Consider the following 16,444-nt stretch of genomic DNA (forward strand, 5'->3'; position numbering starts at 1 on the left):
AAAGACAGATAGGGGTAAAGTTGCAGAGAGCCACTCCTTAAGGAAACGTTCCCTAATTCTTAGCAGTATAGCTGTCTCTGGAGTATTTTTTGAAATCTCATTGTAAATTGCAGAAGAAATATGTAGAAAATGTAGCTTCATTTGAGAAAGACATTCCACCTCCAGTAAGTAGCCCTCATCGGCGCCATCTTGGAAAAACACATACTACACCACATACTATACTCTAGTGCCAATAACTGCGGGGTACTGCATGTAATTTTTTGTGTGTCTATGCCTTATTTTATTGTATTTTAAGCATGGCATGAGCCACTTTGAACTTGAAATAAATATGTGCACTGCAAAACTCAAGCTTAAGTTTCAGCTTTGTACAGTGTTTTCCTTCATTTCTGTCCGTGAATATTTCAAATTGACACATGTAGTCCGCCAATTCATGTGACATCCAATTCTAAATGCACAATGACAGGAGGCCTGCATGCTAACTTAAAGTGTTTTTGTTCACCACACCTTGGTTGGTTCAAGTACTCCATTAACATAGGATGCTGAAGGTTAAAGATCTTTCCCCACATCTATCAGCAAAGCTTTTAAATCCTAGAAAAGTTTATTTTTTGGGTTAATGGCCCCACAAAAATCATGTGGCTTTTAGAAGACTGAATTGAGGAGGCAAAGGAGAGAAAAATCACCCTTTCCACCTCTTCCATCAGTGCAGAACTTTCCCAAGATGTGAAAAAATACTCTGAGGACAAATTTAATTTTCAAACATTTAGCACACCCTTAGCAACAACAAAAGCTCTGGGGTGTAATTTTTAAAAGTCCCAGCTTAAATCTCTGGCTTTTAGTTTTTGAAAAAGACTCTAAAATACTTTTTTTTGTCTGAAAGTGATTGAAGGTCAGGATGAAAATAGATATAATGAAAATCATGGACCTTTGTTAGTACATACACAAAAATGTTACATGACTACCTAATGAGTCTTTTGTAGACAGATCTGTGATCTTCATTTCTATTGTGGCTTTTGGAGCAGATAATACTGGACTAGATGAACCAGAGGTCTGACTCAATAGTATATGTGTGTGTGTGTGTGTTCATAGATAGATAGGTAGACAGACAGACAGACAGACAGACAGACACACACACACACACACACACACACACACACATATAAATTTCTAATTTCAACAAAAAGAAAAAAGACATTATAGAGTTGATAAGATCCACTTATTGAAAAATATAGTTTTTAACTTCCTTTTAATCATCTCGAGAAGTCTGCTATCTAAAAAACAAAATATCAACACGGCAACTGAAAAAAATGGCCATTTAAATTATCATTTGATTCCTGGATTGAAAAAAAAGAAAGAGATAAGAAACAATTTCTAAATAACAAGAACTGCTTAATATTTGACATGGTTTTCTAAAATCCAGACAAGAATGTGAAGTGCCCTTTAACTCCTTTGAGAGCTTTATCTCTTGAGATGTTTCATTACTTGATATCTAAAGATATCTGGATAAGTGTATACTTCTTGATTAATCTATAAAACACAATCCTGGCTACAACAGTTAGTTAAAAGAATTCCATTAGCTTTTACTATCTTGCTTGACTCTTCAGGGAAAGGATGACATGTGGGCAAAGACTGCATTTTCAAAAAAAGCTTAGGTTAATGACAGCAAATTCCTTTAGACATATATGTATCTATATGAACAGAAGGCTTTTAAAAGGTAGATTGCAAGACGGCAAGAGGCACACTAACATCTTAATAAACTTTCATTTTTCTACATTGGCCCAATTTTTTAAAAAGGCCAAATTGTCACCAGATTCCACTACAGAGAGTTGACCTCTTCTCTTAATTCTACCTCCCTGATTTGAAATGTGATGAATTATTAAGCAAGCAGTTTGTTCTGCAATTGAATATTACCTGCAAAGAACTGCTCATCTCCTTGAGGCACACTGAAAGCTGACAGAGTTGAGCCAATTAGACTGACTGTCTCCTCAATGAGTTGTGACCTATCAATGGTAATAGCTTATTATGATGATAAATGAACCCATCCCTCAAAATGAAACCTGAATACACACTTCAGCAGTTTCCCTGAATCATGGGGCCATTACCTCGCAACTCTGGATCAACAGGAACGACAGCAACAAGAGCGGATGGCATGCATGAATAGACACAGATGACTGCTTTATCCTACTGAATATATTTACAGTTATTTCTGGTGAAGCATTATTTTCTTTCCTTTCTTAATGGGCCTGCCTGAACATTCCCTGTTTTCGCTAGAAAGATAGATATACACACATAGACACATTTTGCATGCTATACAAGCACTATGTTTATCCCAAGAGATGGCTGGGTGAATTTCTGATTGGTATTTGCATGCCTGTTCTATCTGCACAGTCTCAGAGGTACTCAGCATCTGATAACCATAGAACATCCTCCAGCCTGGCTGAAAAAATGTGCTTTATGTTTTTTAATCCAATTAGCACTATTAGCACTGTGCCAGAGATAATCTTTCTCAGGAATAGCCAAAGGAAAGGGAAGGATTGTAAGGTATTACATCACTTTTGTGTGATATTAATTCACACAAAGTTCAGAACTGTTTTGAAAGTTTTATCTTTATCTATCTATCTATCTGTCTGTCCGTCCATCCGTCCGTCCGTCCGTCTCTCTCTCTCTGTGTATATATATATAGCGACAGACAGATAGATAGATGTAATTTTGAACCTGGTCCTAAAATATAGATTAAAACAACTTGACAATGGTGCCAGAGACAGACAAGAGAGCTTGTTCATCTAGTCTGCACAAGCTTGATGGAGATCTCAGGTTTGTTGAAAACTTTGAAACACAGATAATAATAGTAATGATAATGTTGATCGCAATAATATATAGGAGTTAAAATTATCAATACAAAGTCTGTTTATTTAAGAAATGTATTTTATAGAGGTCATGTGAGATAAATATTGCTTAGGCTTCCAAGACTCAATGAGGGTCAGTAAGGTGAAGAGAAGAGAGACAAAGTAAAAAAGATAAGGTAGGAGGATAGGTAAAGTTGGAGGAGAAAGAGCATAAAAATTAGGTAAAAAAAAGAAAATCTGAAAATAAGGACAGAAAACAGTGAGGACTGTGGTAGGGAAAGAAACAGAGCAAAATAGGTGGAAGATATCTGACTGGAAGTGGGTGGGACAGAGGGAAAGGGAGATATCTGATTGGAGGTGGGGAAGAGGAAATGGGGAAATGAGATCCTTTCCTATGAGCCATTATGGGTCCCTCACTTGTAAAGATGAAATCATCTGTAACAAAAGTTACTTTACAACAATCATCACCATGTGGAAAATCTTTCTGAACTCTTTAAACACTTTCACTGAAGAGCACCAGTACAATGATAACCACATCCCTGTCCCCTTTGTTAGAAATACAGTTTGGAATCTGTTTCTAGCATTTCCTGTTTCTACAAGTCAAGTATACAAGTAACAGTTATATTAATTTTCATCATGCATTGCTATTGAGTATAGTGCAACTACACTTGAGTTGTACAAGTTTCCCCATAATAAACAATGATGGCCATAACATTCTTAAATATCCACATATTTTTATTTGGAAGACTTATGAAGCCATCCTAAGCAAAAGTCACACATTTATAAATCCACTGAGGTCAATAAGCTTAGAAGTGGGTAAATCTGTATTGTCGAAGCCTTTCAAATCTGTATTTTCGAAGCAGAACACATGATAAACCAACCTGGACATAGAATATTATTTGAAAAAACAGAAATTCTGGACCACTCTGAAAGCCACTACGTCAGAATTCACAGAGAAGCAATTGAAATCCATAAGCACATTGACAATTTTAACAGGAAGGGACAAAGAAATCCATGGAAAATGAAGTCAGAATCTTGGCCAAGCTGTAGTGTTGAAAAAAAAAAAATACTAGAGCCGAAGACAGTGTCTAACCAGCTCCACACAAACACAGGATGACCATAGACAAAAGAAACAAAGGCCAGGATACTCCTATTCAGATGCTCCCACCAGTGACCTTGCTATCTCCAGTGTTGTTTCCATGCTATAGTCTTCTATTGTGACTCATAATTTCTATTCAGATGCCCCTCAACTATTGACGTAGCTGTCTTCCTTTGTTACCTTGCTGGTGACACAAGGTTTCTCCACTCCACCCTTGACACTCCAACAGATATATATAATCTAACTTGCTTTCCCAACATCAGATCCTCTGAAGATGCCAGCCACAGATGCAGGCGAAACGTCAGGAGAGAATGCTGCTAGAACACGGCCATACAGCCCGGAAACCACACAGCACCCAAGTGGGTAAATCTCTTTAGGAAGGTGCTGTCCCATGACTCATAACCTCTCTTACATACAGAAAACCTAGGCCCTTTCCCCACTTACCGTTTGCTGCGCGCTACTTTCCCCAAATAGCGCGTGGTCCAGTGGGGCTCCCCACAAGTCCGGGCGGCGACAAAGCAGCCGACCCGACTCTGCGCTCTCACGTCCCCTCAGCGTGTGTCATTTCTGATGCTGAAGAAACGGCACTTTCTGACTGCCCCACGCAGAGCGCGGGACAGTGGGGAACATGACCCTGCGGCGGAAATAACTCACGCTGAGAGTAGCACGCTGCAAACCTTAAGTGGGGAAAGGCCCCTAGTCACAGCATGATAATAGGATGTAGTGAGTTGGAAAAGGTAAAGCCAAGGCATACCAGGATTCTATGGATCATAGTCAGTACTTCATGTATCCACTCTATCATGTCATTTGAAAACTAGGGACACATTTTTGTTAAAGGCAATTTTGGCATTAATTTCATTGTAGGTAACTGACACTTCAGATATGTATTAATATGGCCTGGATTCAGATGCTTGCCACATCCCATTTAGCGCTATAGTTACATAAGGAGTAGGTAAATTGACAGTAGGGTCACCAAATTCTGTATGTGGAAATCTGTGTCAGTGCTACCTTAAGCAGTTAATAACAGAGAATTTTACATCCAATGGTTTAATATGTCTGTAGAACTGCTAGAAAACATCATCTAGAAATGCAGGTTTAATCCAGTTTCAAGTATTTAGAGAAATGTTTTATTGAATTTACAAATAATAACCTGCAATATTCCATTTCCATAGCAATCCACTAAATCACCTCAGCTAAGTATGTCATCATGGCTATAATTTACATGATTCAACATGACAGTTAAGATGTACTATGGTAATTGTAAGTGCTTTCAGTATTACTGTGGTATCAAAATTTATATGGTTCAGTTATTAAGGCAAATTGTTTCATTCATACAGAAGACGTCTGACAGTAAACTGCAAAGTCCTTCCAAATTACAAGTGGGAAAAAAACCCTTCTTTGTTCAGAGAAATGGCACATATTTGTGCCATTATTTTCCTTCCAGAGTGAAAAAGGGATCTGCAATAAGTACAGGAAAAGTTTATTGCCTTCAGGAGCAAACAAATAAGGCCAAATTCACTCATGCTGAATGGACTTGAGCATCTTTAGCAATCTATGGCCGTGAACAAGATGTCCATATTATCTGGAAGTGATGTGGATTGTGGTGCCAATACTTAAGTTCAAAAGCCCCGCAAGAGAGAATGGGGGCTCACTGATGCTTTCACTAAATAGAAGGGGGAGCTAGGGTGGAGTCCTGGTTATGTGGTCCTCTGCTCACCCTCTGCTGATGCTGAAGGTAAGTGCTGGCAGATACCTTAGCTGCTGAGGGCCCTCCCTCCTCCCCCCACCCCCACACACCATCCAAATTGTGATGATAACATCCATGTGACTTTCTCTCACTTGCTCCTGGGAAGTGTGGCTTGTGCTCCTAAACAGAGTCACACCCTTTTAAGTCCATTGATTCTGCTAGGAATGCTTCTGTAAATTAAAAGGACCTGATAAGCAAAAATACCACAATGCATCCTAAACATTTATGCTACAGAACATTTGAGGTGTAAACAGATATACTGTTTTTTTATACTGGACTGTTTCTGACCACCTATGTGAGTGTAGGCCAGAACAGAAGTATAGAATGTGTGTCAAAAAGACATAAAACCTTAGATGATAGGTCAGCTTTCCAGCAATCATAAGAATTTAAAAGTAGAAATAAAGCCTGTAAACAATTTAGCACACCATGTCTGGAATCCCAGGACAACACTCTTTGCACTCAATTTTTCAGTAAGCATGACACATTTTTCTAGCACTCCCCCTCAACATCTGATGGTCTGCTGTCAGCCCCTGTGTAAATTAAGTGGGAATGATCAGTAAAATCCCAGGATGTAACAGAAAGAAACAAGATACCATTGGAATTCACACAGAATAAACTGCAAATCATTTCATTCTAGAAGTAACATTAGAAATTATATAAACTTTCCTAAAACCTGACATGAGAAACTGCAATGACACAATGGGAACTGAAAAACTTTCCCGAGTCTACTTACCTTTTGCCTTGAGTCTCATGAGGATATTCTTCTGCATTCAGTGAACAATTTTCCGGGTCAAATATGTATTCCATTAGTGATAACTTTAAAAAGGAGCTAAATCTTTAGCTATTAATAAATCAACGAAGACCATCTGTACTTACTTTGTTGCCCAAATAAGGACTGGGTGCACTCCAATAATAAATCAGTGGCAGTACACTCCTTGCAGCCACATTGTTGATGCTAAGCTGCTGAGGCCCATCAAAACTGTCCTGTTGAGGAGTAAGTTGAGCCAGACCAGGTATATCTGTCAGGTACCAGCCAGTCATGCTCTCAATCTATAGTGATAGAAGAAAATACCCATAAATACCTATAAATAATGAAGCTTGCACAGTCTATTTCTTTCTTCTCTTTCAGTGTTGCATCCTTGCTTATTTTTATGTATTCCTTATATAAAGGCTTGGTAGACTAAACATAGAGTAAATTACTATTTCATATAGATGTAGAGAATAGGGCTCACCACATTTCGCTTAGTAAATGAGCATATAAAAGTATGAATAAAGGGATTCCTTGTCATGCTACATAAATGCCCACTTAAATTAGGACAATGAAAATTCAATCACTCAAAGATACTTCTAATTTTTAAATAGCATCAGTAGGGAACAGTCCTTAAGTTTTCTAAATTCATGGTCTTACTCATGATTTTCATATTTAAGACTGGAAACAAATTATGCATATAAGCACAAAGAAAACATCCATTCACTGCATTTTAAGATCAACTAGATCTGCAAGAAGCGACTGAATTATGTTTAATACATCTAATAATATCCAAATTAGATGCACATTCACCAGTGCTGAGAAGGTTTGGTCGAGTGGGAGAATCTGGAAAGATATAAGTTACATTGGTTGGGAAAATGGGATGTTTTGAAAAGGACTGTTTGCCAAGTTTAGATTGCTTAATATCACCAAATAAGGTCAAAAGGTTAGAGAGAACCCCTGGAACTAAGGTAATTACAGCAAAATCACATCAGTGCTTTTGCTATGAGTTCTTTTTTCATCTGTGCTTGATTCAGAAATGGTCCTCCCTTCTAGAGCTAGTCACGCTGTTATCCATGCTTCTGTAATCTGGACTGGATAATTACAACATTTTCTACATGGAACAATCCTTGAAGGCAACATGGCTGTTTTTTTAAAAAAAAAATCTGAGTTCGGTTAAAGGCACTGTTAGTTCATCTTTTGAGAGTTTTCTTGAGAGGGCAAGTTTAAACTGACAGTATACTAAACTTTTTGGCAAATGCTATTTCTTCAAAATGTTGTGATTTTTGTAGTGTGGAACTCTATTATCTTATAAGTCATTTAGTCTGTCTGTGTATCTATCTCTGACTTACAGGTCTTCAGTAGTATCAATCAATCCCAACAAAGAAGAAAGGTCAGAGAGGACAGAAAGATGTCTTGTCCCAAACTGCTCAAACTCTCATGGCATGAACAGGGAATTTAGCTAAGAAAATAATATTTGCTGGCCATTAAAATATTTAGTAGGTAGAATATCTGGGGGAAGTACATTTCGCTGGATGTATGTGGCTTGATCCATTTCTCTCAACCATGGACATTCACCTGCTTCATCATTACCACTGATCCCTAAACCATAACCACAACATCTATCTGAAGATAGTATATCTAATATATGCCTTCAGAGATCACAGATGGTAGCATGTTGCTTGCTTCTTGGAATTGTAGGATTAAACAAATATTTTTTGCTTGTAAAGAGTGTTGCTTGTAAAGAGTGTTGTGGTTATGGTTTAGGGATCAGTAGTAATGATGAAGCAGGTGAATGTCCATGGTTGAGAGAAATGGATCAAGCCACATACATCCAGCGAAATGTACTTCCCCCAGATATTCTACCTACTAAATATTTGCTTGTAAAGAGTGGTGGATTCCCATATGGAATGTATAGCAACTAGTCTGACAGACAGTACTATTGATATCAATTTTCATAATTGATAGTCTTAAAGGGTTTGGGCCACCCTACTTTCTCTGGGCATTGTATGATATTCCAATTTTTCTGTTATAGTATGATTCTTTGAACTAGAGATATCATGTTTTATATAATATAATCAGTTTTTATCCTCAGAGAAAATAATTTTAAATTTCAGATTTAAAGCTAGTTTCCAAGTTCAACAGAATGCTGGCCAAGTTCCAATCTAAGGGCAGTTAAGGGTCACATATTTCAGAATCCCACAGATCTTATGCAAGAATTCTATTAGTGGTTGATCTATAATTTTACTTATCTGTGGACCCAGATTGCTACTCTATATAGCAGTTGAGGAAATAAGTTAGTATTCAAAGCAGTAAACCCTGTCTACCCCTCCTGTAGATACTACTTTATTGCTGAACTAGAACAGGCCACTGATGCCATCATAGCTATGTTTCCAAAGTTGATGTTTCCAAGTTAAATGTGTACCAAATATTATTCCCAGATATTTAAATATTACTCCTGGGTATTTAAAAGACCTAACATGATCTAGTTAATTATTCTCTAAAATCCATTTATATCTTAGATCTCTTTTCACTTTTGTAAAAACCAGTATCTTTGACTTTACAGAATTAGTTTTTAGGACTTGTCCATGACAGTAGTTAGAGAAGGACTGTATTAATCTTCATAGCCCAATAGGAGCTTGTGATAATAACACCACATCATCAGCATATAATAAAATGGATATTTCTAGGGTCCCAAGTTTTGGCAAGTGAAATTTGTCTTATTTAAGAACAGGTGCTATATCATTTAAAATAGATTAAACAGTAGCAGAACCATCAAACATCCCTCATTAACTCCAAACCTCATAATAAATGTTCCTGTCATTTGCCTCTCTGCTCTACATCTAACCTGAGCTGATGGTGTATCATAAAGCAACTATATCAACCACAGCAATCTACAATCAGTTATGGTTTTCCTATGTTTTTCTGCCAAAAAAACATGTCCTAGGAATGAAACGAATTGCTGATTTCAGATCCATGAAAGCCACTTACAACTTTTCCTGAGCACAGTGGCTATATTTTTCTGCCAAATGACTTCAAATAATACAATAATGACTTACAATTATACAGTGATCAGTGGCTGAGGCTCATTGTCGAAAACCTGCTGGCTTTTTATCAAGCACTGATTTTGAACGTTAACTGGCTTGTATTTACTTGGATTAGTTTGTTCACCTTTCTTAAATATAGATGCAATAAGAACATGTTTCCATTGATTTGGTATTTTATCTGTTTAATTCTGCTGAATAAAGGTACAGCTGTCTTTGTATTGGTAAGCGATCATTAGCTATGCAGATAAGACTGAATATAGATATTTTAAATAACCATTATATGTTTATGTATTTCGTATTTTAAACTTCTTAGGCTAAATGTTTCTTTGGACTATTGATGGATTATGAGTATGTATGTGTATATGGCTTTTGGTTAATAAGCGTTTATTGATTGATATCTTAAACAACTAACAAACATCTATTCATAGTAGAATACTTTGGGTATTTTCAGAAATATATCTATAAGAACAAAGAACATGTTATAATGTAAAAGTGGGGCCAGGAACCACTGTTTTACAGAGGATTTGGAGCCCATTATGGAAATTAAGGAAGGGGATTCTCTCTTCCCTTTTTACCCTCACATCCTGAATGTCTCCAAAACAGCAAGAGGTAGGTAAAAACACTGTCCAATGCTTCTTATTTAGTTGGACGATTTAGTGCAGCTCACAAAACAGCCTAAGAGCCCCACTTAAATACCTTTATGGTCTACAATACTCTTACCCCTTTGCTGAACCAGAACAATATTGGGATGGCCAGTACAAATGATATAGCCTTCCAGTGGGGTTGTATCTATCCACTCAAGAATGAGAATGCCTTCCTGGGATGTTCAGAGCTCCTTGCATCACAGGAGAAAATGGCTGGCCGCTGCCTGGGAATGGGCTTTGTTAAAAAAAAAACTTCCCTGAGATTGGGCTTTATAAATGCTCCACCTGCTCACATTCCAATGCCTTTGGATACCATATAATGCTCTGGACTGGAGACATTCTCTCCTGAATCCCAGCAGAGAGTATGCAAACTGTGATTCAGTGAGTTGTAGTTTAAAACATGCCCCTTCCTGGAGAACAGGACTATGAATAGGACTGTGCTATCTCATTCCAGTGCCCCTGGCTAAGTTTACAGTAGAGGGTTGTTGTTTTTTCAATTAACACTCTCTGGATTACAGATGATTAGATATCCCTGGGTGCAGAATGCTCTCTATACCACACAGAGAAACACCAGTGTATTGTAGTAAGAGCAACTGAGATATAAATCTGTGATCTCCTCTTGGACCTTTAATCAAATAGTGATGGGAGAATTGCCTCATACCATGCACGTGGGTGGGGGGGGTTCTCGGGTTTGAACCCCCCCATTCATGTCCAAAGCTCCGCCCACCCGCTTGTGGGTTTTTAAAATGTTTTAGTGCTTTTTCGGTTTTTATTCAGGGGGCGCACTGTTTGGGCTTAGTAGCACCAAACTTTCTAGGATTTTTTAGGGGACTCTCCTGATGATGCCACCCGGGTTTGAGCAGGGAGCTTCCTAGGGGCCCAAAGTTATGGACTCCTCAGTAGGGTGCCCCCATCCTCCATTGTTTCCAATGGGAACTAATAGAAGATGGGGACTACACTTTTGAGGGTCCATAACCTTTAACTCCCTGTTCCAAACTTCCTCAAACCTGGGATGCATTATCAGGAGAGTCTCTTTATTGATACCACTCAGCTTTTGTGAAATTTGGTTCAGGGGATCCAAAGCTATGGACTCCCAAAGGGAGCGCCCCATCCTCCATTGTTTCCAATGGGAGCCAATAGAAAATGAAAGCTACATTTAATGAGGGTCCATAAACTTGGACATCCTGAACCAAACTTCACCAAACCTGGGATGTATTTATCATGAGAGTATCTTATTGATATCACCCAGGCTTTGTGAAGCTATCCAGGGAGTCCAAAGCTATGGACTCCCAAAGGGGGTGCCCCATCCCCCATTGTTCTCAATGGGAGCTTAGGAGATGGGGCTACACTTTTGAGGGTCCATAACTTTGGACCCCCTGAACCAAACTTCACCAAACCTGGGTGGTATCATTAGGAGAGACTCCTAAAGATACCCTGAAAGTTTGGTGCTTCTAGCGTAACCATTGCACCCCTGATAGCAGGCACCCCCCCAATTTCCCCAGATTCTCCTTTTAAATCCACCCCCTTCGGCATGGATTTAAGGGGAGAATCTGAGGTCCTCAGTTTAGAAGAAGAAGAAGAGTTTGGATTTATATCCCCCCTTTCTCTCCTGTAGGAGACTCAAAGCGGCTTACAATCTCCTTGCCCTTGCTCCCTCACAACAAACACCCTGTGAGGTGGGTGGGGCTGAGAGCTCCGAAAAGCTGTGACTAGCCCAAGGTCACCCAGCTGGCATGTGTAGGAGTGCACAGGCTAATCTGAATTCCCCAGATAAGCCTCCACAGTTTCAGTGGCAGAGCAGGGAATCAAACCTGGTCTCCTCCTCCAGATTAGAATGCAGTAACTCCATTTTAACCTCACTACGCAATACTGGAAAGTGATGCTGTTCTAGGGTGGGGGATAATCCACTCTCAAACAGCATCAATTTCAATGTTGTTTAACTAGGGACCCCAGATTCTCCCCTTTAAGGTGGGATCTAGTTCAAAACAATCTCATTGGAAAGTGATGCTGTTTGCGGTGGGATTCCTGCATCACAGCGGCTGCCCTGGGGTGGGGTGGGGGCACAAAACTCAGATTTTGCACCAGGCTCCATTTTCCCTCTATGCCTCAGCCCAGAGGGGAGGGACAGGGGAGGGCAGGGCAGGGGAGTCTGCCATCCCCGACCTCGGAGAGCTGCTTTTATAAGCGCTAGGCCAGGGCAGGGCTTGGGGAGGCGTGGCCATGCCCTGGAGTGCTGGGGGTGTGCCTCCCCGACCTTAAGTATGCACCCATACCTACGTCCCTGCCTCATACTTTTGGAGTTAAAACCTTTCCTGTTTCAAAACCCACTCAGGAGGTTTGAAATAGTGGTATGATTTCATTCTGTCTTCTGCAACACCTCAATGAATGAAATGATGTAGTTCTGTACCCAATACAGAGGGCTGACATTGTTAGCCCCAACAGTTTGAAATTAATAGGCTACATAATTTAAATATTTATCTTCTGGCTTCCCAGAAATAAATTTGAATACCATTTTTCCATATTTCTCAGAAACTACAAGAAGTGTGAAGATTTCCTCTGTACAAATTCAGCTGGCAATCCTCAAAACAGCTCAGCTGTCAAAGCAGCTTTGTGCATCGTATGTTTTGCACCCCTACGGTAAGGGACTCAGCAGTCTTCTTCAGCACATAGGAATGAAGAGAGAGTTCAGCAGACTATCAAATGCAGGTCCCACTGTTTAACAGCCTCTTTTCAGTTTTCTTGCTCAAAATCTTGGCCAGTGGATATATGCCAAAACTCTCAGTCGTCTACCATTCTCTCCTTTTTTCATGTTTTGTAGATCTTACTAGGGAAAATTTTACTTGTCCTTTGCCTTCAGGTTACCCCAACATTAAAGCACACCGATGAACTACTATGATACAGATACTCCACTGAAAACAGATCAACGTGAGAAACAGAAAAGAAATTCCAGGTCCCAGCCTAGAGCTGGGGGGAAAAAAACCTAGTACAGTCTCAGACTGTAATCCTAAAAATCCTCTACAAGCCTCCAACCTTTACCATTCTGTTAATTCCTGTTAATGATTATGCCCATAAAAATATAAAGGTGATACTATTGATTTTTCAGTAAAATATTGCTTTTTTCACCTATGGCTTTATAGAAACATGTGAATTTGTCATTAATTTGCATGAGACAATTCCTATTACACCCATTTCAGAGAATAAATCTAGAATAATTTCAGCCCTACATGACTGACAATTTAACAGTCATATTTTTAAAAATACAGTTTCTGTCTCTCCAACACTCAGTTCACTTACACTCAAACAGCAATTTTTCTGAGTTATTTGCCTGCATTTTTCTCCTAAGCATAGACTGTACATTAGATCCCTATGTCAATAGTAACAAAATTTGGCTTTTACTGTGAATGATCATGTTATTTTATTCTTGAGGAAAGAAATGTGGAAGTCCAAAACATGGTGATTTTTTAAAAAAGCTACATCAGTAGTATGTATACATGTGTCCTCCATTTTGACTTACAGTGTTGTAGGCCCAGCGAGAGCCCACACAGTCATTTGTTACTCCCGAGCAGAAACATTCTTCACAGCCCCTGGGGTTGTCTTGCTGCAGGTTAAAGAAGCCTGGTTTACAATGATCACAGTTCTCTCCTTCAACATTATCCTGAAAAATAATGTTAGAACATTACAGGGGTTTAAAATATTATCTTACAATATAGTTTGATGTAACAAATTTGATATAACACAGAGTGGAAGGTATTATATAAATATTTATCTCTCAAATAAGGGTCAGACTTCCCTGTGGTGTACATCCACCTGCTACCACCATCACATTTTTCAAGGATATTGTTCTGGACTATGGACCTGATTCAGCTTGACACCCAATACAGAGATATTCAGTAAGCCCAAGCAGTACAGGTATACCCAGTGTATGAATAGGAATATATTTATGTATTTATTTTAAAATTATTCTTGTACAGCTTGTTTTCCCACACAGCAGGTCTCAATCTCAGTCCTCCATGATGTGTACACTTGCTATTTCTGGAGGTTCCTGCATCTTACATAAATATTTTAAGCCTTAACACAATTAAAGAAGTTATAGGCTGACCATGACTTCACACTTTGGACACTACTGTCTCCACCTTTTTTGCACAACTGGATTTCAACATTGTTCTGCTCACTACAAAATCAATAGACAAAGGATGCAAAAAAAGCCATAGTACATAATAGTCTTTGGTTATGTCCCACTACCATGTTATATCATGCATATCTACAATAACCAGAAGCTGTTTGTGCAGATTTGATTTATTATTATGACAAATATGCTATCCACCAAAATCAATTTCCTTCTTGTTCAGCAGTGTTTCTATGTATATTTTAAGTACATTTACTGTAGTGAACTCAGTCATGAAATCTAACAGTGCATTCCTATGATTGCATCCAATAGGCATGAACTGGAGTAACTCTCACTAGAATTGCAGTGTTAGTGACACAAAATTTTACTAATATTTGGGTCACAATAACTAAATGATCAGTTGCCAGGTGGTCACCAGTAGAATTCATTTATAGCTACATATATATTTCAGGTATCCTAAGATGCCTAGAATTTCAATTTATACCAGAACTAAAATGGAAACTTGACAGTTTTTTCAAATTCAGCAAAAATAATGATTGTCAGAGAGTCATTCTTTGAAATTGTTTTGTACATGATCTCTGTTCCTGTCCTTAGTGGCATGTGTGCCATGCACAAAACGACAAATATGACTGCCTTTAAGCCAGCAAAGATTGAACAGTCTATGAAAAGAACACCTATCATATTGCAGCCAGAATCAAGTGTGTGTTTCTTCACTGACATGGTTTGTTGAAAAATCACTCACTTGCTTCCCAATTAAGGGTGCTTCCAAACACAGTGAATAATGCACTCTCAATGCACTATAACAATTCTTTGTAACTGAATTTGCCTGTTCACATAAGAAAATCCATTTGTAAAGGACTGCTTTAGTGCACTGAGAATGACAAGTGTAAGCAGCCTAAGACACTGCATAAATGTGAAGAACTGGGAAGCAAAAAACTCTTGAATTACAAAAGAAAGAAAAAGGGGAAAAAAGGCTGAAGAAAAAAGGTAAACACGCACAATAACATACCTTATTACTCTGAGTCTACTGTGTGTGTGTGTGTGTGTGTGTGTGTGTGTGTGTGTGTGTGTGTGTGTGTGTGTGTGTGTGTGTGTGTGTGTGTGTGTGTGTAAAGAGCCATCAAGTCACAGCCGAATTATGGCAGCCTCATATGGTCTTCATGGCAGGCAGACCCATCCAACAGGCCAAGCCCCTGGCCTGCCACTTCCAAAGAGTTTTCCCAGTGGCACGGAGAGGATCCAAACACAGAAAAGTATCCACATCACTGGCAAGCCCCCATTGGGCTTAATTGGCTTATGCCACTTTTTCAGTGGTGTAAGTCTAAAGCCCTGGCTGACAGCGCAATGGTGGCAAGGGTGAGGATGGAGTCAACTAATGTCAGCTTCTCTCATGGCCATGCCCCTGGACCACCCCCCGGCTATGCTGGCAACGGGGGCACAGGAACACTGGTGACGCATCCTGCACCTTATCCCACCGCCAGGGAATGCTGCAGAAGTTGCCTGCCTGTGGATTTACCCCTCTGCCAGGGCAAGTGCTCCAGGGAGTGCAAATCTGTTACTGTGGCCTCGTGCCACTCCCACCAGTGAATTCACCCCCCCCCCTTTGGATGGTGCTGTTAATCTACTGGCTTAGAAAAAATTCTTTCCATGCATTTTCTGCCATTTGTTCTAGTCACTGAAGTGTCAGCAAACCACATTACCCTTACAATATATTCTTTATATCCATTATTCAAGAAATGGCTACACTCCCACATATTCAAGAAATGAATCATGAGTATAACAGAATGCCCTAAAAGTTGTGGATGAACATTTTGCAAGCCATTATGAGAACAGCTTAAAAGTTAACATTCTGTAAAGGGGACCTTGGTTATGCTATTTTGAGATTGGGGAGGAAAAAGAAATAAAGTAAAACTACCTTGTTAAAAATCCTAAATCACAGGGGTTGATAAATCTGCATTAACTTTTATAGATAAGCAATTAATAAATAATTAAAAATATTAAATGGGTAACATCTAACTAAGCTTCCTAAAAATGAAAAAAAAAAGGATGTTGAGGGTTTTCTGGGTTGTATGGTCGTGTTCCTGTAGTATTTTCTCCTGACGTTATGCCTGCATCTGTGCCTGATATCTTCAGAGGATCATGCCAGCCATAGATGCAGGCAAAACTTCAGGAGAAAATACTACTGGAACA

General features: G+C 39.1%; 1 protein-coding gene across 1 annotated transcript in view; it reads right to left on the reverse strand.

Moving 5' to 3' along the window:
• Positions 1-16,444, reverse strand: part of LAMA2 (laminin subunit alpha 2) — a 549,054-nt gene that overhangs the window by 318,116 nt on the left and 214,494 nt on the right. The window contains exons 11-12 of the mRNA XM_048490901.1: positions 13,643-13,783; positions 6,566-6,739 (exon numbers count right to left, since the gene is read on the reverse strand). Of these exons, the coding sequence (XP_048346858.1) occupies positions 6,566-6,739; positions 13,643-13,783 (315 nt within the window). The remainder of the gene's footprint in view (positions 1-6,565; positions 6,740-13,642; positions 13,784-16,444) is intronic.

This window comes from Sphaerodactylus townsendi, linkage group LG01, assembly GCF_021028975.2.
Source record: "Sphaerodactylus townsendi isolate TG3544 linkage group LG01, MPM_Stown_v2.3, whole genome shotgun sequence".
Lineage (NCBI taxonomy): Eukaryota > Metazoa > Chordata > Lepidosauria > Squamata > Sphaerodactylidae > Sphaerodactylus > Sphaerodactylus townsendi.